The sequence below is a fragment of the Helianthus annuus genome, chromosome 15 (genome assembly GCF_002127325.2).
Source record: "Helianthus annuus cultivar XRQ/B chromosome 15, HanXRQr2.0-SUNRISE, whole genome shotgun sequence".
Taxonomy (NCBI): domain Eukaryota; kingdom Viridiplantae; phylum Streptophyta; class Magnoliopsida; order Asterales; family Asteraceae; genus Helianthus; species Helianthus annuus.
The window spans coordinates 26563118-26584600 of record NC_035447.2 but is presented as its reverse complement, the minus strand read 5'-3'; the positions used below and the strand labels follow the sequence as shown (position 1 = coordinate 26584600).

General features: G+C 35.6%; 2 protein-coding genes and 1 long non-coding RNA gene across 13 annotated transcripts; 1 reads left to right on the top strand and 2 right to left on the bottom strand.

Moving 5' to 3' along the window:
* Positions 1–895: 895 nt before the first annotated feature.
* LOC110911066 (SNF1-related protein kinase catalytic subunit alpha KIN10) lies at positions 896–6272 on the bottom strand. Of its 2 annotated transcripts, none has more exons than XM_022155634.2 (11): positions 6120–6272; positions 4497–4691; positions 4209–4393; positions 3614–3796; positions 3397–3528; positions 2788–2973; positions 2611–2700; positions 2460–2543; positions 2240–2362; positions 1931–2146; positions 896–1407 (listed from the first exon to the last, which is right to left on the bottom strand). In XM_022155634.2, exons 2-11 carry the CDS (start codon positions 4681–4683, stop codon positions 1294–1296), a joined length of 1500 nt encoding a protein of 499 aa, XP_022011326.1. In that variant the 5' UTR covers positions 4684–4691; positions 6120–6272; the 3' UTR covers positions 896–1293. The 2 variants fall into 2 exon arrangements, with proteins under 2 accessions (XP_022011326.1, XP_022011327.1); XM_022155635.2 differs by having other exon boundaries at positions 905–1407; positions 5944–6129.
* Positions 6273–9333: 3061 nt separating this feature from the next.
* LOC110911064 lies at positions 9334–13353 on the bottom strand. 9 transcript variants are annotated; one of them, XR_004880584.1, is made up of 7 exons: positions 13178–13350; positions 13033–13070; positions 12743–12805; positions 12087–12201; positions 9835–11478; positions 9607–9752; positions 9334–9487 (listed from the first exon to the last, which is right to left on the bottom strand). It is a non-coding gene; the product is annotated as an uncharacterized LOC110911064 (long non-coding RNA). The 9 variants fall into 9 exon arrangements; XR_004880585.1 differs by having other exon boundaries at positions 9334–9472; XR_004880586.1 differs by having other exon boundaries at positions 9334–9752; positions 9835–9970; positions 10815–11478; positions 12091–12201; positions 13178–13347.
* A 2856-nt stretch (positions 13354–16209) lies between these two features.
* On the top strand, positions 16210–20708 carry LOC110911063 (transmembrane protein 230). Of its 2 annotated transcripts, none has more exons than XM_022155632.2 (3): positions 16210–16421; positions 19057–19398; positions 20308–20708. In XM_022155632.2, the coding sequence occupies exons 1-3, from the start codon at positions 16334–16336 to the stop codon at positions 20385–20387; spliced, it is 510 nt and encodes a 169-aa protein (XP_022011324.1). In that variant the 5' UTR covers positions 16210–16333; the 3' UTR covers positions 20388–20708. The 2 variants fall into 2 exon arrangements, with proteins under 2 accessions (XP_022011324.1, XP_035839634.1); XM_035983741.1 differs by having other exon boundaries at positions 16212–16421; positions 19060–19398.
* The last annotated feature ends 775 nt before the right edge of the window (positions 20709–21483 follow it).

Sequence of the window (21483 nt, the reverse complement as noted above, 5' to 3'; positions counted from 1 at the left end):
ACCTGTTCGGTTAATTTAACCGTCGGTTTCTTTCTCATTTTTGCTTTAACCGGTTATTACTTTAACTGATTTGGTTATTTACTTTACTGGTTCAATTGATTGCCGCTTTTTTCGTGTCGTTAACCGGTTTTTTTTTTCCTTTTTTTTTTCCTATTTTATTACTATTAACCGTTGCTCCGGTTAATAACCGGATACACTCCAAAAAATCACTAACCAATTAGGAATCGGCAGTTAAAAATAACTTCAAACCGATTACTAGTCGAACGGTTATTACCCGGTTCTGGTTTTGATTAATAACCGGTTCCGGTTATTATGGTTATTATGTGCACCTCTAGAGCTTGGTGAAGATTCATTATATTTGGCATTCTTTATCATCTTTTTTCCACTATTAAATATTTACGTATTATGTATAAACTGCAATCTACTCAAATATTTGACTTTTCTTTTGAGTTTTCCTCTAGTTTTTTTTGGTCTCGTCTCTTTTGTTCTTTGTGATTAATTATATTAAACATCCTTCTTCGGCATAAAGCAACCGTTTTACAGCAAAAACCGAAGAACCAGACTAAACAGATCCATTGCTTTTTCTTAAAAAAAAAAAAACAATAACAAAAAGTTAACCAGTAGCCCATGCCTTTATAGCCTAGTGACATTTTTGAGATGAGATAAGGCTTTGAGACCAATAGGTCCTGGGTTCGATTTCCACAAGGGGGGTTTTTCCCATATTTATTAGGTTTTCTCCTGAATTGGTGTATAGGCCTAGTGGAGATGGATATGATCGGGTGATTCTGCTGGTGACATACTCCAAAAACTTAACCAGTACCAGTGAGACTGAGTAAAAAGCAACGTTAGCTGGCGTGTAAACTTCAAAAGGTAGCAATCAATGACATGAAATAAAGAAAGTAAAAGTATGAAACAACATTAATAAGCTTCATAAGTCTAAACCATCCACATTTTCACATCAAGAGCAAAAGAGCTCACATACAACTATTGCATCATTGTACATAGACAACATCATCATCATCATCCATGATAATAATAACATATAAAAGTCACAAAGTAAGGTAGCTATTTCAGAAAAGTCAGGCGGGGCCCAGACTCATCAGTGAGTCGGCAAAAAGATTGGCTCACAACAGCCGCCTACGAATGGAAACCGAGAAGATGATGCTCGTTCATAGTACTCTAATAACTGAAACAAGAACTTGTATATACAACAGCCTAGCTTTTCATCACAAGCAGTCCATAGCGGATTCAGGGAGAAAGCCCATCATATTAGAAGCCTATATTATCATTTATTTAGAGAACGCGAAGCTGAGCAAGAAATGCCGCACAAAGATCAAGAAACAGAAATTGAGGTCCCTGGATCCTCTGTAGATCAAGCAGATACTTGTCCTCACGGGTTTTGTACAGCTGCAATAAAATGTTTTGGTCATATTAGCATGAGTAAAATGCCATTTTCGTCCATGAGGTTTAGCCAGTTTTGTGACTTTCGTCCAAAGGTTTGTTTTTCCGCATCTGGATCCAAAAGGTTTGAAATCTTGGCCATTTTCATCTGGCTTGTTAACTCCATGCATTTTCTCTGTTAAGTCAGGGGTATTTCTGTCTTTTTTGTTAACTTAAAGGGTGATTCGGTCTTTTTCACTTTATGTAAAAAGACTGAATACCCCTGAAAAAGACCGAATTGCCCTTATAATTAACCAAAAAAAAAAAAAACAGAAATACCCCTAACTTAATGGAGAAAAATGGACAGAGCTAACGAGCCGGATGAAAATGGCAAGACTTTAAACCTTTTGGATCTAGATGCAGAAAAACAAACCTTTAGACAAAAGTCGCGAAACTGGCCAAACCTTAGGGACGAAAATGGCATTTTACTCTATTAGCATATTAGCTTAATATTAAACATGTGCAAACAAAGGTCGAGAATAGTTGTTACCTGGACTTCAAATTTGACCACATTGGGGGAGGTCAAAGGACCATTGGTCTCCTCAATGGTCAACTCATCTCCAAAGTAATGATTACTTTGCATAGAGTTGTTGCCAGAGACCCACCTGCATTTCATGTTGTAGTGGCCAATCTTTTTCCAGCACACATTCAGTTCTTGCAAAGCTTTAAGAACCTCGGTCATTATCTCACGCGGATGTGCTCTAGACTGTCAGTCAAACCATGAGACGTTATTAAGAAATTTAGAATCTTTCTTTTTATCAACATATGCTATTGTTTTCTTGTTTTACAGAAACTTAACCTGAAGCCCAAGAGCCCATTTCCTCTCAACTTGGCTTCTGATATTTATTCCTTGATAATCCATATACGCGCTTGAGCGCTGCGGCATCATTGAAGCAGCAGCCTCATTTCGGTTGAATCCATCCTACAACCACAAACGAGTAAAAAATGTTTATTGCTAATAATCATTCCTGGCTGAAATTCCAAACAACCCCGAAATGAAATCAGAAAAACGATCTAACCATAGGTTTCTGGAATTCAGCTCCCAGATAGCCGCTTGAGTTACGAAACCTGTTGTCCAATAGCAAGTAATACGCCACAGTACCCTGAAAAATATGCAAGAATTAGCAACAATGTAATATCATACCAATTTAAATACTTTAAAAAAATTACCTCATTTTGCACGCGGTTGTGAAGCGACTCAACGAGGGTGTCCCTGTCAAACCCCATTTTAACCACCTCTAGAAGAATATCTTCATCGGTCTGTCAAAAGAAAATTACTTTAATTACCCAAAGGCTGTTAAAATATAAGATCCCATAAAGAAGTCAGGGGATGATCGATGAACGTGCCTTTTTTGCTTGCTGCATAGAATCTGGTGGAGGAACAGCCAAATAGCGGGGAAGATGCGCCTGAAACCAAGGGTGTATACGGATTTCAGGGATGGTTATTCGTTTCATGGGGTCAACCACAAGCATTCTCGGGATTAGGTCTCTTGCTCCAGGTGATAAGTGGCTCGGAAGTGTGTATATTCCACCCTGACAACAAACCAAGATATTTTTTAAAGAATTGATAACAACCTTTTCCACAATTTAAATGAAGAGTAAAATGCCATTTTGGTCCCTGAGGTTTGGCCCAGTTTCACGACTGTCTTCCAAAGGTTTGTTTTTCCGCATCTGGATCCAAAAGGTTTGATATCTTGCCATTTTCATCCGGCTCGTTAACTTCATCCATTTTTCTCTGTCAAATACCCCGACTTAACGGAGAAAAATGGATGGAGCTAACAAGCCGGATGAAAATGGCAAGATTTCAAACCTTTTGGATCCAGATGCGGAAAAACAAACCTTTAGACGAAAGTCGCAAAACTGACCAAACCTCGGGGACAAAAAATGGCATTTTACTCTTAAATGATTAATTAAGAAATTATGAAATATCATATAAAAAACTCAAAATAAAAGCACCTTAATTTTCTTGAAGAGGTTAGGAATATTCTCATCATCAAAAGGAAGGGTGCCGCAGAGAAGAGCATACAAGATAACACCGCAGCTCCAGACATCAACTTCGGGACCCGCATACAGCTTTCCAGATATAACCTAAAACAAAACAAAAAACAACATAAAAATAAAATACATTCATAAGTATATTGATTCTTATAAATGCACAATCACAAATCCATACCTCTGGGGCAGCATAGTTTGGACTCCCACAACTTGTTTTCAGAAAATGACCATCACGCATAATATTGCTTAGACCGAAGTCAGCAATTTTGACATTGCACTTGGAGTCCAACAGCAGGTTCTCGGGTTTGAGATCTCTGTGAACCACCATGTTCCTGTGGCAGTACTCCACACCGGAAATTATCTGCTTGACTAAAAATATTAATGAGTAAATTTCATTAAGAGTAAAGTACGTGGATGGTCCCTGTGATTTACTAGAATTTTGGATTTGCTTCCTAGCTTTCCAAAAGTACACGGATGGTCCCTGTTTGCACTTTGTAACGCATTTAGTTCCCAGCCAACAAATCTAAAGGTTTTAGCATGTACAAGTTAGGAACTAAATGCGTTATAAAGTGCAAACCACAGGGACCATCCATGTACTTTTAGAAAAAAACTAAGGACTAAATGCGTTACAAAGTGCAAACCACAGGGATCATCTGTGTACTTTTGGAAAGCTAGGGACCAAATCCAAAAGTTTGGTAAACCACAGGGACCATCCGTGTACTTTACTCTTTCAACAAATATAGTATATAGTAAGAATATAAGTACACAATCACCTGCTGAAAGAAATTTCGACCCTCGTCCTCCTGCAACCTGCCTTTCTCTACAATGTAATCAAACAGCTCACCGGACTTGACATATTCCATTACAACATAAATATCAGATGGTGTCTCTATAACCTCATAAAGCCGGATAATATGTGGATGCATAAATAATCTTAATATCTTGATCTCTCTTCTGACTGCAAAAGGCAATAACATTTATAACGATATATGTCCATGAAATCATAAATTTTCCCATAAATCATGAATCAACGAACTTTATTGTTGTTATTAGGTTTGTACCTTTTTCTTCCATGTCCATGTTTTTGATCTTGCGACGGTTAAGGATCTTTATAGCAACTTTGTGACCAGTCAAAGCATGCTCTGCAATTTTCACCTTTCCAAACGAACCGATACCAAGTGTTTTCCCAAGCTTGTAGTTCCGTAAAAACATGTCCACGCTGCTCCCATGGCGTCCTGATCCCTCCATATCTTATCCTGAACAGGTGGTTGAAAAATCAAGTGGTTAAAAAAAACAAATCGATCAATAATTTTATAAGATCGTCCACAGCAAGCTTCCATAAGTGTTTGGTTAGTAGTTAAATGTTTAAAATGCCATTAAGTTATGACAAATGCAAACCCTTGTTAACTTTTAACCTGAATTTGTCAAAAAGGGAAAAAGAAGAGAAGGAAAAAATTATGATTGATATGGGACATCCCGCAAAGGCAGGGCCGCAGGTTAGAAGAGCGCGCGCGCGCGCCGGGGTGGGGGGGTTTCAGATAGGGGTGAGCAAGTTTAGGTCCGGACCGAAAATAACCGAGAACCGAACCGAAAATATACCCAACCCGACCCGAACCAAAGTACCTAGGTATTTAGATCGGTTCCAATTTTTCATATAAAATAGGGTCGGGTCGGTTCTCGGTTCTTTTCATGGTGAAACCCGATTTTTACCTATGGACCGGAACCGACCCTATATTTAGGGTAGTGAATCGGTTCTGTATTTTATGTTTGATCGGTTCTCGGGTCGGGTAATGGTCGGGTCGGGTTTTTCCTTTTGCTCACCCCTAGTTTCAGAACCAACAAAGGCTTATTTCCCCAAACCTTTCAAGCAATACAAAAATTGCTTACACGTATTCACTGATAAAACCCCAAAACCAAAAAACTTTCATTCAAACCAACAAACAAAGGAGTCTCACATCATCACAAATCGCTTCAAGTTCAGAATAGCACAACAACACAAAAACCGATCATCAATACTCGGTCCAAAACAAAGCGTCTTAGATCGTTAATCATTAAAATAACAATTGCATTCTCATTAATTCACATTTAACAAACCAGAAACACGAATTAAGATCGATGAATCATACACAAACATTCATATTATAAGCTACTGCTTTAATCAAACACACTTTCCAAAACCTACAAAGCCTAATTTCCACATATCCACTGATAAAACCTAAAACCTAAAAATTCAAAAACAAAATCTTCATTCAAACATCATAACAAACAGCTTCAACTTCAAACCAGCACAAAAACATCAAAATCAACCAATCGGACGGACCGAAAACCCCCAATCTTAACCAGATCTAAACACAATCACCAAAACTTCAAATCACACACATTCACCAACACAATTAACCAATTAAACAATCAACAACACATAATCAAACGCAAATTTCACAAACTAACCGAACAATCATAATAACGAGCTCGATTAGCCCTAGGTTTACGTTTCTGACGATAACTTACGGAGAATAAACGCGAAAATGTGAAATTAATTGCACAGAGAATGTTGAAATGCGTTTGATTAGAGAATGTAATGAAGAAATTGGCGACATGTGTGCAGAAAAATGGATGAAAAAGTGAAAAAGATTCGTGTAATGATGATGATGATAATAATAATATAATAATAATAATATTAATACCTTCTTCTCTGCAACAAGGGTTTGAAAGAGGGATGAAGAAGGAAACCTGCGTGAATGGGCAAACGAGAATAATTGAAGAGATTCAGTTTCCCTTTTTTTCACTTGAAATGGACCTTTTTGTATTTATATATTTCATTCTTTTTTTTATATTTATATACATTATGACGTCAGCAGATTATATTCTAATGTTTATTTATTTATTTATTTTCGAACAGTAAAGTTTATTAAAACAGAAAACAACAGCTGCATCCACACAAGGGCAACAGGAACAATAGAAATTACAACAAAATAAACGAGCACCAATCCGACCAAGGGATCGAGCTATGTCTAGATCTACAATTATACCTAAAGAAGCTTAAGGCCTTTATGTCCGCATAATTTATTTATCATTTGAAAAAAACAAAGTTGTGAAAAAAGTAAGATTCACAGGTACAATAAAAACAACTTTTATCTATCTCATGCCAAGTCACTATATTTATATTCATTTAGAATATGATTCCATAAAGTCCTTTGTAGAATTTATACCAAATTTTCCCATGGTAGTGGCTAGCTAACCATGACTCGTTTGAAGCTTGAAGCATCACCAAACACTGATCATAGTTAGACTTCACTTGAGCTATAACCTTTTATTATTATTATTATTATTATTATTATTATTATTATTATTATTATTATTATTGAAAGCTATAACCTTTTATTTAATATGGATTTTCGGGCATTTATAACTTTATAATAAAACTAATAAGAGATCAAACATAAATCGGTTTTACTTATAAATGATATCATAGTAGACGATTAAAATTATTGAGATAAAAGAAATTATAATATGCGCTATTTGTTGTGTTCTTAGAATTGCCTTTATTCTCTATCCCAGGCGTCACATATTTTACTCTATGTGCATACATACAACTCACTATTTTCTTGTCACATGTTTTTACGTGGTGAATACACACAATTTACTATTTGCTTATTACATGTTTCACCCCGTGCATACACACAATTTGTTTTTTGCTTGTCACATGTTTTACACCGGTGCATACACACAACTTGCTATTTGCTTATCACATGTTTTACTCTACTGCATATACACAACTCATTATTTGTTTGTCACATGTCTTATTATAGTCTATAGGTGCAAATGCGCAATACACATTGGCCAAGTATAAAATAAAGGGTTACCTTATAGTTAAGTAAGCGTAAAAGGTTACGTTGTCAAAGCAACAAACTCTTACAATTCTTTTTATTCTTTCAAAGAACTTTTACACAAGAATATTATTACATCATAGTCATGATTTACACATTGCAAAATCATCTTTTTCTTATCATGGTCTTGTTATAGTCATGTCATGTTCATGCAAGACAAAACACCGTCTTTTCTGTTTTACTTAATTCTTCTAGTCTTTATATTTTTGTTATCCTTATATTTTCATCATTAAGAACATGGTGGATAATTGTTAGCTATCGAGTTGCTATATTACCATACAGAGGTTACTAACATATATCTTAGAGCATCGAACAAGGGAAAGTCCAATACGATCAACAAATGAATGAGCATGAACAAGCTCACTATAAACATGACATCGTAGGTGTCATCTTAAGCTTATATCATATGCAAGCCCGTGTCTTAGGCCTTCATTCAACACGACTCGTTACTACATGTATGTGACTAATATTGGTGTCATTTTTGCCCTTAATGTGTATTAATGTGACTTAAGTTAATGTCATCACGCATTGTATGCACCAGCATTGTCAAGATTATCGTATGCCAACTAGCAACATAATATAGTTATCTCTAATCTTGTCATTTATTAGTTACATATGTCTATTTTCTAAACATTATCTCTATTGTTGTATTTAGTTCTTGAACAACATGACATATCTTGTTTGTTTAATAGTTTCATACACTGAAATGACATATATGAACACGAAATTGAAGAGAACTTACAAATACAACTAAGTCTCACATAATTGAAGTCATAGTTTAAAGAAAGGTTTAGGTCGTAATGGTAAAATACACAAAGAAATAATGGAAAAAAAAATAAATAACCTCAACCTAACCTTAACTCTAAACAATATAAATAGAGTAAAAACATATTCAATCATTGTCCTGGTGTAGGGCTATCAACAAAGTGACATGTGTTATCTAAATAACATGTATCTGTACATTAAGTGTATAAAGTACTAGTGCTAATACCCGCGAATTTCGCGGTGTTGAAAAATGATATGTTTCTTACTTTTAGAAAAGAAATTACGTTACTGATCATAAATAAACTACACGCGTGAACTTATTATGGAAATCTGATGATAAATATTAAAATAAAACGAAGCATCGAACCATATGGAAGTATGTCTTCCTACCAAGGGTCAAAATGGATTGAACCATAACACTTTCTTGTCGACTAAGGTGACCCACTTCAACCCAAACCTACGTCAACCCATTACCCAATGCACTCACTTTTCTACGTCTAAAAAGTAGTAACCATCTTTATAAAAGTACTGTTAGAATAAATAATAGGACTAAAACAAAATTAAAGATTAAGACAAAAATTAAAATTAATAGCAAAGTAAAAAAATAGGAAGCTAAAGAGTAAGTGTAAATAAAAAAAATAAAAAGAAATATAAAATTAAAATATGTGTAATATCACATCCACTGATTTATATTTTTAAGAAACAAAACTATCACCCATTGTTAGTTGTGTTGATTAGAGATGAGTATTTGGTGCTGGGTACCGGTATTTACCGGTAAAACACCAATAAATACCGGTACCGTATCGAACCGGTATATACGGTACCGGTATCGGTACCAATTTTCCTTGTTTTTTAGTACCGGTACTTTCAGAAGTACCGATACCAGTTAAGTACCGAACGGGTTGTGAACGTGTAATAAAAGTTATATATACTTATTGATTGCTTATGATTTGTGTTTATAAATTATTTACATTAAAAAATGAATACTTTTTAAAACTTAATCACGGATTGTGAATTTATAGGCAAACTCGTAAACTTATTGACCGGTTATGATTCGTGTTTATAATTTACTTTGGATTAAAAATTTAATGATTAATATAACAATTGAAAAGATAGCAAGTATGAAACACAAAAAAAAAAGCTATTAAAATATTAGTTTATCACCTAACAGTCCGACACGGGTTGAAGCAAGTTATTTATATAATTATCAATGATTAATACATAATTAAAATCATACAAAATCATAGAAACAAATGTTTCTCCCTTTACTTATGATCCAATAACGTTATACCCAAACAATAGTTACACGTCATACAATGAAATAAAGAATTCCGAGACCCTTTCCAAGCCCACATAAGTTGCAAAAAGGGCAATGATATATTGTCCTAAAAATGATTATACTGAAAATGTAAAATATATAATTAATATAGTAAAAGAGAAAAAAGATTTGTAAAAGAACTTGATACATATCATTAGTTTAACTGTTTAATCACTTTGATCATCAAAGAACTTGCAATACCACAATAATAAATTTTCCATTGAAAGCCATTGCAAGATGGAGTTGAGCAAAGTTGCCACAGGTTGAACTTTCAAGCAGTTAATATTTCAGATATAGCTTTTCCTGATGTGGTAAATAAATAAGCATGCCCACATCCCGTACCATTGCTGTATAAAAGAGAACATATATTATTTTGATAAATATATAATAAGAAAATATCAAAAAGAGGAAAACTAAAGGTCCCATTACCTTTGAAATTGTTTGCCTCATTGTGGTTGACGCCCCCCCAACAAAGGTATGTTTCCCTCGTAACAATATTGCTTTCATTGACATTTAGACTTTGCTTTTGACTTCTTTGTTGTTGTTGTTGTGGTACTCTGAATTCCTGCCATCAAAACACAAGAACCACATCTGATCCAGTAATATGCTTTGACTTTTTGAGTCAAACATATAGTCATGTATATCCAAGTCGATCGATCATAGCAATTTGTTATACGGTAGTATGTAAACTCAAGGCATGCTCGTGCAAGTCTACATGTTTATTTTCCAAATTAATTAAAATGCCAAGTCATTGGCATATGCAGTACCTTTTGTACATTTTGTCAAATTTCCCGCTTAAACTATTTGTGACATTAATTGATTTTTGAAATAATTTTCGCCTGGTGTGTTGGTGTGTGGCCCTTTTTCGTTTTCGGCTTGAATTGTTAATTCGTAAAGGAAAATAATCCTCGACCACATTAGTGGCCTAAGCAAGAGAATATGTGTCAAAAAGGTTGCAATCAACCACGAGACAACTCCAAAACCAAGCACCTGTTTACCACCACTTTTGTGTGTCGATATACCAAATTACCACCAACAATCCGCAAGCAAAAAATCATGTAAAAATATATATTAAATCTTTTTAAATGGAGGTGGGTAGAAAGATAACGTGTGTTTGTAAATATTAGCAAATAATCATGAATAATTGGTAGGGGCAACATAGGCGGGTTGGGTAACAGGCTATTTAAGTTGGGTCACCTTGCCCCCAAAATAGTCGAGCAAAAAATTTCACTAATTTGTTGGGCACCTCTTAATCTCTTTATTCAAATAATACCTTCCATGAATAAAAAAAAACTATTAACAAACCTTGTATACGGGTAACTTTAACTTTGGCTTTTTAAACTTTGTGTGTCCAGTGGGCACTGATCTATAATATTTCTTTGTTAAATGGTAGAGGGATATCCACTTACCCACAACGTAGCTGTAAATGTATTGACACACAAGTATTATGTGTGCAACCTGCAAGAATAATCAAAATAAACATGCAAATAAATATAATTTATGTTACAAAAATAAGAAAAATAGACAAAAAGTAAAACAAATTATCAGTGAGTTACATGTAAACATATCTAAAGGTACTATTGATGTGGCTTCATGGTTTCTATGATTATATGAGTTTGAGTAGTTTGTAGGTTTAGAAAGAAATGAGTCACATTAAGAAAATAAATGTCAATACTTCATAATAACAATTTAAAATGGATTCAGCAAATCAAATAACGGTTCGGGCCTTAATGGATCCTTCTAGATAGCTGCTTATCACTCCAAAAAATCAAGAAAGGACTTTAATTAGCTTTTTTAAATAAAACACTTTTAAAGTTAATTAAAATCCTATCTAAAATCCATTAATAAAAATCTCCAAATATTTGCTTTGAGGAAAAATTATTGTTTTAACAAATTCAAAGAAGTCAATTCAGTCATCTTGCAAATAGGGCAAATATTTGCTTTAAGAAAATACATTGTTCTAGTAATTTTAAAAGTATCTGGCAAAGAAAACACCTGATGCAGAGAAGTGATCCAAAGTGGTTGAATGTTGTTTCTTTTTGGTAGAGGTGCAACACCAATGTTATCCAAATGCTGTTGTAAAAATTTCAAGAGTAAATCAGACAACTGCACAATTAACTAAATAGAGCTCCATTTTATAAGATGACAAAATGCACCTTCACAAAAAACTGATAGTTTTTGGTACTAAGCAGATTAGTTGTAGAACCACTTGTAAGTGGATCTGAACATAATTCATAAAGCAGCTGGAAGTAGGGATGAGCATATGGTATTTAATACCGGTACCGAATTTCCCGTACCGAATTATTTTTGGTACCGACTCGGTACCCACTTTTTGAAGTTTCCGGTACCGGTACTTTCGGTATATTACCGGTTTGGTACGGTACCGATTTCATACCGATTTTTACCTTCAAATACTGGTACCGTACAACATTTCCAATACCGGTACCCACTTTTGGCAATATTCGGTACTGGTATTTTCAGTGCCATTACCATGCTCATCCCTAGCCTCAAAAGTAAGTGTGTTATGTTGTTGGTTGGACGACCAATACCATCAATGAGAAGCCGCAATGTGGAGAAAAAGAATATAATAAGAATTTGAATGATCTTAAGAAGAAATAAAAATGGAGCAAAGATACTAAGTGCATTATAAGGGGTGATTAAAAATCATCATATCAATTTACCTACATCATTAGCGATCCCTCTATCCAGCTCGCCAGGAGTAGATGGTTTTTTTTATTGAAGCTTTTGCACTGATGCTATATAGCCAGCCAAGGTTGTAGAGTTGATGCTACTTACCTACGCTTAGAACGCAAGAGATAAAAAAAGAGAAGGATCGGTAAATAAGAACTTGCAATAATTGAATTGATACATACTTCAGTAAAACTCTATAGATAATTAAAACATATTTTATAAAACAAAACCTAAAGAACTTGAAAACTATAAGTCCATAACCAATCTCATTATTTTATTATAATAACTATTAATGAGTCAAACAGATAACTTCAAATATATATAAATTTTAAGCTATATTGTTAAATAATTAAAACTGATGCAATGTTCTAGTTCGATTCTGAAACTCCTCTGTTTTTCCAAGACATTATCAATAATCTTCGAATATGCAACAACACCAAAAAAAAAATCAATCAGTTTATGCAACAACACCAAAAAAAAAATAAATTAGTTAATAGTCAAATCCATGTTACAAATCGAGTAATCTCTATCCCCAATTTGATAATCAGATCGAAGAAGCGTGTTGTTGACTTCAAACTTTCATCAACACTTTAATAACGCTCAAAACCCTAGATCAATCATACGTACATAAAGAAGGGATTCATACCTTGGAGATAGCGACATTTTATTATCAGATCAGAAAAGAGAATTGATCGAAGATGAAGAAACCCTAGATACAAACGAATGTAAATCCAAAAATTAAACAATAAAATCGACACTGAATGTTAAAGAATCAGAGATCTCATAATATAACCTTAATATCAAACGATTCACAAATCAAAAGATGAAAAAATCAAGATAACAATCATCAATAAATATTGAAAAAATCTATGTTGGATCTACAAAGAACACATAAGAACAACTTATCATAATAATATCTTAATATCGTATTCATACCTTGATGTAGTTGTAAATAGATCGATTGTTATGAAACCCTAGAAAAAAATGATTGAATATGAAAATCAGATCTTGCAGGAAAACATAGATCTACAGATTGGAATTATAAAATCACGATGTTTATCAGAAATATGGAGTATCTAACCTTGAATCGGATGGATTATACGCAGATCCATGAAGAGTCTTAGAGAGCAGAGGGAGAGAGGCTTGAGAAACCCTAGTTCGAGATGAAAAAGTGAGGATGAAGCCCGGGTTATGTGTTTATATATGAGAACCAATTCGACCCGAATGAATGCGAATGGATCCCGCATGACTCTTCACCACAGGCAAATCAAGGGATGATGCTAGTTTCGGCGGGAAAATGAGTTTTAGAGGCCCTAGTAGGTGGACATGTGTCCCCTAATTAAGGCTTTTATTAGGTTGTATAGATAATCAAATTATGATGTAGTACATAAAGGGAAAATACGATGAGAAAAAAAAAAAAAGTTGAAAATCTTGAAGATACTACAAAATCAATTTCACCTTTCATGAATGTGAGATCCAAGTCAGCCTCTCATTTCCAAAAATACAAAACACAATCACCACAATTCCTTTCCACAATTCTCAAAACAATTTATTGTTAATGAAACTTCTATTTGTGTACTATACAGAATAAGTTAGGGTATAGGAAGTGGTTAAACACTTTTAATAGGTGAACTCTCAAATCGACCAATCAAATAGTGTCACGTCATTTTGGCGCGATTTCATTTCGTTCCGTTAAAAATAACAGAGATTGTTGTAGCACATTGATATCGTTTTGTGAACCTGGTGGACCGCAAAAAGCATGCCAAAACCATAAATATTAAGATGCAACCACTTCGAGCATAACAGTCGGGTATCGGTGATCTCCTCGCATATACTGGTCTCGATACTCCGTGGGACAAAATCGCCAAACGAAATGGGTGCAATCAAGGCTACTGAACATACCTGAAAGGTGATGTTTTTCCTCATGAGCTTCATATAAAAGTGCCATGTCGTGGTTTGTCAGTCTACGTAAGAACTCCGGAGCGTATATTTTGCAAACCGTGTCGCAAAAATATTCTAGGCACTCGCGGGAATTCGGCCATATGCAAGTACTCGTCGTTCTCGTCTGGAGTGATACCAGTTGCGAGTTGTTTAATAGCCGATGTAACCTTTTGCAACGGCGTAAAGTCCTTCCTACCTCGCGCATCGAAGGCCTCTTGAAACCACGAGTCGTTTGCTTCCACGTCGCTCACAATTTTTAGAAACAAACATTTCGACATACGGAACATATGCCGAAAAATATCTTCGTTGCATCTCGGGTCTTCGACAAAATAATCCGCCATGAGTGTCTCATGCCCCACCTCACGTTGACGTTCAATATATCTCCTTCGGTTAGATGTGCCCGTGTCTTGAACTTCAGCTTCTTCGATGAGATTTTGGAAAAAAAGAATGCTACTATCGGATGAATCGTCGCTACCATCGGGTGGAAAAAACAACGGGAGTTCATCCGCCATTTTGTTTTGAAATGATTGGGTAAACGTTTGGTATTTTTTGGTTTGGTTGGAATATGAATTTGAATGTGTTTGGGTATGAATTATGTTTGGTATTTATAGTTAAATTTTAAAAAGAAAATTTATTTTTTTTTGTTTTAAACGGCTATATAGCCGTTGAGCATCACCCCCAACATTCAAAATCTTCTTTTGCCGATCGGTAACATGTCATCGATGTTTAAACCTCACCGCGCGGTAAAGGGGGTTGGCGACGGTGTTACCGTTTGGTAAACTCACTTTACCACATCTCTTTACCGCCCACTCCGTATACCCTTATAAAGTTTATTGATGTTAATCAAATGATAAAATTAAAGGAGGTTTAAGAGAATCTACTAATTATATATCCTCAGAATTCGGTTGAACATCTTTTATAAAATGCGATTTTTTTTTAAATCTAAAATGTGAGATGAACTTAGGTTAGCGTTAGACCAGCATGTAATTTGAGAAGGTTTCGAGAAAAAAAGGGATTAAGCTAAAGAAAAACCTGCTTTTATAGCTATATGTAATTTTTTTTAATCCAACACTTATTAAGAATAAACTTAACTACTATCATAAAGAAAGCATAAGCTTTGCTTATTGTGGTGTACACATTCAATTCAATGCATCCACCATATACATGGTCACCTTCAACAATCATTTAACGGGTTTATCGTTAATGTAAACACACTTTTAGTTTTAGGGATCGTCTAGTCGTTATAACGAAAGGTGAGGGTCTCTCTTCTCCACGTTAAAAAGCTCCCATGTGACCCTATCTCTCTCATCCCTCTTCCATTCCTCAACTAACGCTGCCGGTAGAGAAAGATTTCACTCTCCCTCTCAAATTAGTGTCACCTGTCTTCCCTCCTCGTTACCTTCCACATCAGCTATGTATTTATTCCACTCCTAGCATTGTAGATGGTCAAAGTTTTTTTTAAGTGAGTTTTGACAATAAGTATTGATTAGTCTATAATTTTACAGTATTACCGGTATAACTACCATAAAAGTCTACAAATGAATTTACATCGAGATAGATGGTAAACAGACAATAAGCTGCGCTGCTAACCCTTTTTGAATAGAAAACTAAGTCTTTTAAAGACTACGTCTATAAATCTCGGGGTCATAACATTACTATGCATGATCCTTTGAACTCGACTAAGTAGGTCCACAGCCTCTGGCGCCAGGAAACCAAAAGTATTAAAAGCAAATGTGATAAACACGTGCTGGTTGTCAAGACACACTTTCTTGTGTTTGGTCACTTTGCCCGAAGCAGCCTGACCCACCGTGAAAACACTACCCCATAAGCCCACAAGTGGGGAAACCCCTGTTAGATCCACACATCCATGTTATCTTCTACCCATCCAAAGAACAAACTGTCGGATGGTCTAAGGGTAGATCTCCCTTCTAATGAGTCAGTTAACAAATTAACGGGTGACTCTTTTTTAGCAGAAATACCAGCGAACCTGAATATGTCAAATAAAACATTCTTAACCAAATTATGTCGGTACTTGAATTCCGAGAGCTCTCTAGAATTAACTGTATGGATTTATATCAAAAGTGAGTTTTCAAAATTGATCTAAGTTTTTTTTTAATAATTGATTTAAAAAAATAAAATTTACAGATGGAGTTATAGACTTTCTAATTATGGTTAGGAAAATCTAAAAGAAAAGCATAATCGGAAACCACAACCGAATTCTTTAGCATCGGCGAAGAAGGGGGTAGGCGATGCCATTGTCGAATAAGAAGAAGAAGATATTATTAGACTCGATGGAATGCGGATTTGTAGATTTAAACGGCTGAAACCGCCATTACCGACTCATCTCTCTCCTTCTCGATTCGTCATTCGTCGATATTCGTTAGGTAATTCCTCCATTTCACCTAATTCTCATTCATTTCATCTTCTTATTTCACCTAATTCTCATTGATTTCATGCTTTTATTTGACCTAATTCTTCATGTTTTGATGTCACCTAATTCTGATTCATTTCATGACCTAATTCTCATTAATTTCATGTTTTTATTTGACCTGATTCTCATTCATTTCATGAACTTGATTTCAATTTGCAAACGGAGGTTGACGTGCTAGCGATCATGTAAATTTGTTAGTATATTGTTGAATCCTTCATGTTCATGAATGTGATTTAAAATTTGCATAAGGAGTTTGACGAACTAGCGATAGAGGTTTAACTTTGTTAGTATATATTCACCGATTTTGTTGAATCCTATATGTTCAAATGATACTTCGTATATGATGATGTCCTAGAATTATGTATTTATTTATGTTTAAAAGGAGTTTGACCTAATATCATTGATTTCATGAACTTGATTAAAAATTTGGTGCTTGTCGTACTACTAGCGATCGAGGTTTTAACTTTGTTAGTATATATTCACAGATTTTGTTGAGTCCTTTATGCTCAAATGATATTTGATGTTTTGAACGTGTATAGAATTATCTGTGTTTGAGAACATGAATTTTGGCAAAGGACACAGAACAATGGAGATGAAATGGCAACAGGTGAGGATTGTTACTTTGATGAGGGTTGTTTATGGATGAACATTGGCTCATTTGAATCTGAGCGTAATGTTGACATGAACTTTTAGGAGACAATTTACAGAAGCTTAAAAGTTAGAAGATAGAAGTAAATTGGATGCAATAGAATACTTGTAATTGCATATCATTGATGATCAGGAAAGCTGTACCGCTTAACGTTTAGGAAATTTGAAAATGTTGAGATTGTGTCTGCCAGTTCTGGTCTCGACACAAGGAAATTTGGAATGATTGTTGCTGTTAGTTTCAAGTTTTCAACCTGCATTTACGTAGAATATATTGACCACTTAAAGGCAACTTAAGTTCTGTTGATATAGTTTAGTATGTTTCATCATGTGTACATGGTATTGGGAAGAGGTATGCTTGATATGTCGAAAATGTTAGATCTTAGTTGGTGGACATCTGGTCAATTTTGGCGTCATCGATGAAAAATAGGAAAAGATAATAGATGAAAGGGTTACACTCCAGGTTTTGGCTCCGCCAGAATGCCTAATTTGTCATTCTTATTGCAAGTCGCAACCAACTCACACAATCAGCAACAATAAATACATGATCTTAAAGTAAAATCCACACCAATATAAGGAAGTTGAAACGTTAATTGAGAACTGGAATGATCACTACTACATGCTTAATTTATTACGTATCCTCTTTTGGTGAAAATTGGTACTCATTAGAGTCGCATGTTTGACCAAATCTTTGATTTCAGTTTTGTTAATAATTGTCACTGAATAAGTTCTTACCTAATCCTTGTTTTTAGGGTCTATTGAGATCTAGGTTCCTTTAGGGCACTTGTGACGATTTGAGCTGTGCGTGTAGTTGCTTGTAGGCATTGGAAAGATGATGTTGGTATCGGCAATCAGAGCTTCACATATCCCGCATGGGGCACCTGATAAATGCTTGGAGAATTTGGTTGCTCGCTTGTTGTTGAGCCTACACATCCTTTTCATATGTTCATTGGTTATAGTGATCATAGATGTTAATAGCACCCGTAGGCCGTAGCGAGCGCTATACGTAGCGAAGCGGATTGATGGCGCTATATAGGATTTAGCAACAAATAGTGAGATTTTTGTAGTTTTTATTATTATTTTTATTTTTTAATAAAATATACATATAAAACATTCCTTGAGTTTTCTTCTAGTGTTTCGCTACGTAGCATACAGGTATTTCATCGCTATCGCTACGTAGGATTTAGCAACAAATAGCCAGCTATTTCATCGCTATCGCTACGTAGCATACAGGTAGCTTATCGCTATTGTCCTCTATTCGCTATTGACAACTATGATAGTCAGGGGCGGTTCTTAGAAGGCCATTGGCAGGGCCACGGCCCGGGCAAGTTTTTCGGCCTTAGTGCTAATTTTCCGCATTTCGATCAAAATTTTTTATATATACTATGTTTGGCCCGGGCTTGCCCGGGCTTTTTTTAGTGCCCGTGTCTTTCGGCCCTGGCACGTTCAACGGGCAAGATCCGCCACTGATGATAGTGATGGCGAGGGTTGGATCCTTATCTGAAAATTTTGAGAGAGATTTATCTTCTTGATTTCAGTGGTTAATCAAGAACCTAAGATGCTATTGTGTTTTAATGAGTAAAGTGGTTAGGGTTATGAGTTCATATTACTAAGCATTAAAACAATCAGATTTGGTTAATTAGGTAAAGAGTTGCTGTAAGAAACCAGCAACATGTTACCTCAGCGGTCATATTTCTCTTTTTCTGATGTGTGTCATCCAATTATACGTAACATGTGATATTCTAATTTTTTACAGTAGTTATTAATTATTATTGTTAATGCATCATGTCTTCAACTTTTTGTGATCTCACTATGTTACCTGTATTCTTGCAGTTAGGTGCGTGTAAATATGTTTGTTTCTTCTGTAAATATGAGTGTGTTTTTATGCTTATCTAAATAATCTGTGCTCATTTTGTTTTCTGTATCTACGTACATGTTGAAAGCAGGTGAGTTTGAGTTTGGATTGGATGCTTGTGGTGTATCGGAACTCGTTTTCTACAATTCAGAGTCGACGGCACCAGTAGATATGACATTTAGACGCAACTTTAATTACACCCGTCTTGCTGTGGACGAAGACGGCAAAAGCACATTTGACCCGAGGTTTGACTTCTCAGGAGAAACATCGGGTAAAGTCCCATGGAAATCCATTGGGCTTGCACTTTTTCTTCTCTTGTTTGGATGTGTGCTCCTACTCCTTTCATTATCCATCTTCACAGGCTACATGGGAGGAGACGTATCCCAAGCATATGGCCTGTTTGGACTTGGGACGCTCACCTTCCTCCCAGGTATGTTAGTTATATTCACTTCATCCTTTATGGCTTTAAAGGCGGGTAAACGGGTCCAAACATGTGGAGAATGACCCGGGGTAAATAGGGGTGTAAATGAGGGCTCGGCTCGTCTAATTTATGAGAGCTTGAACCCGAGTTCAATGTCTAAAGCTCGAGCTCAATGTGTTAATAATTAAACAAGCTGAAGCGGCTCGTTTATATCTTATTAAATGTTAATTTATTTTATTTTATTTTTAAACATATATAATTTTTATTATCTATAAGTAGTTTTATTGTAACAAACTATATATTATTAGTTATTTTTATCATTGTTTTATATATAATAATATCTATTTTTTATTTCATATTTTTATGATATAGAAAAAAATAATTATATTTATACTAATAATAGGTTCGCGAGTTGCGAGCCTAGTCAAGCTCGTGCTTCAACTCGTTTATCAAATGAGCTCTAATTTAGGCTTAGGCTCGAGCTTGTTTAAGATCGGCTCGTTTCGAGCTTTTAGCGAGACGATCTCGAGTGGATCACGAGCGGCTTGCCTCGTTTACACCACTACCGTTAACACTCTTTTTTATCCATTTTATTTTGAAATTTATAGATAAGTAATGTGTTAAATAAGATTATAAGTCACCAGGATCTATTGTAGGAGGCTTTTTGAACCATATACATGAGGTGACAACTTGGGCAAACGAATCCAAAACATGTGGGGTCCGACCCGGCTACCCGTTCACTAGATTAATAATGTATTAAATAAGATTATAACACTTTGATCGTGAGAATAATAATCTATTTTTAAAGTAAAGTGGTTTATGAAGCATTTTTGTTTGACCCGTTAGCAATAGAATACAACTCAAATTGACCCGTTTATAGGTATGGGTTAGTCTTGCTGATGATAACTATTTGTTTAGGGTTCTACGAGACTCGAATTGCATATTATTCATGGAGAGGTGCACACGGTTTCCATTTTGCAGCTATCCCGGGTTACTAGGTTGCCCTTCCGGTCTCTGCGGTCCGGTGTAGTGGTGGGCACTTTCTTGTTCGGCTGTATATACATAACGTAAAGGACTAACCACATTAATTCAAGATCTGAGATTCTGGTTTGGGCCTTGGGGAGTTAATGGTTGGGCCATTTTATGATAAAGGTCTAACCAAACAAATTGTTCGGGTCAACAACGGGTCATGTTGACCCGTCACATTTTAGTCAATTTTTTTGTACGTTTTAGAATGTGTTTGAAAAAAGTAGATTTTAAATTATTTCTATGTGATTATACTGTTTATTTATATTTATGTTTTTGATACTTTAAGAGCATTAGAGGCGTTATGGAGAGAACCATGGGTAGCGGCACAGCTTGTTGCCCATTTACCATATATCTCGATGTAAATTGAAGAAGTTGTGCATCAGGAAATTGCAGGTGAATTTTGTAAAGTGAGCCAACTTATTACTCTAAAACTAATTAGGAGTAAACATGCGTTGGTCCGGGTTGGTGGATGATAGGCTGGTCCGGGTTGGGGTGGCTGTCCGGGTCGGGACGTTCGGGTGGGGCTGCGATCGGATCTTGGTCGGGGAGGCTGTCTGAATCGTGGTCAGGGGTGGCGGTGGGGATGGTGGATTCGGCTAGAGGGTGGGGGGAGATAATTCCAATAGTTTTTGTTGAATTCCTTCACATATTTTCAAATGATTTTGAATTCCTATACATGAAGGAGTTATATTTAATTTAAATTCTAATTTCTTTCCCAACCAAATACATCAGAAATGAAGCTAAAATTCCGGTTCCAACAAATTCTGCGAACCAAATATATTAGGGTTGATGGAGTCCACCTCGAAAACACCATTGGGGAAGGAGTACGCTCGCACCAAATTCCTCCATGTGGACATGAGCTCGGTAAGAGAGGGGGAAGATCCAGAAGTACTCACCGATTGAGACAATGGATTGTGAGAGAGCGTGAAGAAAGGCGGGGAAAATGGGCGCTGGGGGGTGCGGGAACACCACCCTCCTTGCGGTTGATTCTTGCTGGAAGTCCCTGATGCTTTTCCCCGTTTCTACTCCGTACATCCCTTAAGAGATGGAATTTAGATTCCAATT

What these genes read in the sequence shown, in the direction of transcription:
- LOC110911066 (XM_022155634.2), bottom strand. Translation starts at nt 4,683, where the DNA reads ATGGAGGGATCAGGACGCCATGGGAGCAGCGTGGACATGTTTTTACGG. An exon ending in GTCGAAATTTCTTTCAGCAG is followed by an intron (nt 3,797 to 4,208) that starts GTGATTGTGTAC and finishes TTAGTCAAGCAG; the next exon opens with ATAATTTCCGGTGTGGAGTA. An exon ending in CTGAATTCCAGAAACCTATG is followed by an intron (nt 2,363 to 2,459) that starts GTTAGATCGTTT and finishes TTGTGGTTGTAG; the next exon opens with GATGGATTCAACCGAAATGA.
- LOC110911063 (XM_022155632.2), top strand. Translation starts at nt 16,334, where the DNA reads ATGCGGATTTGTAGATTTAAACGGCTGAAACCGCCATTACCGACTCAT. An exon ending in CATTCGTCGATATTCGTTAG is followed by an intron (nt 16,422 to 19,056) that starts GTAATTCCTCCA and finishes ACATGTTGAAAG; the next exon opens with CAGGTGAGTTTGAGTTTGGA. An exon ending in GACGCTCACCTTCCTCCCAG is followed by an intron (nt 19,399 to 20,307) that starts GTATGTTAGTTA and finishes CTATTTGTTTAG; the next exon opens with GGTTCTACGAGACTCGAATT.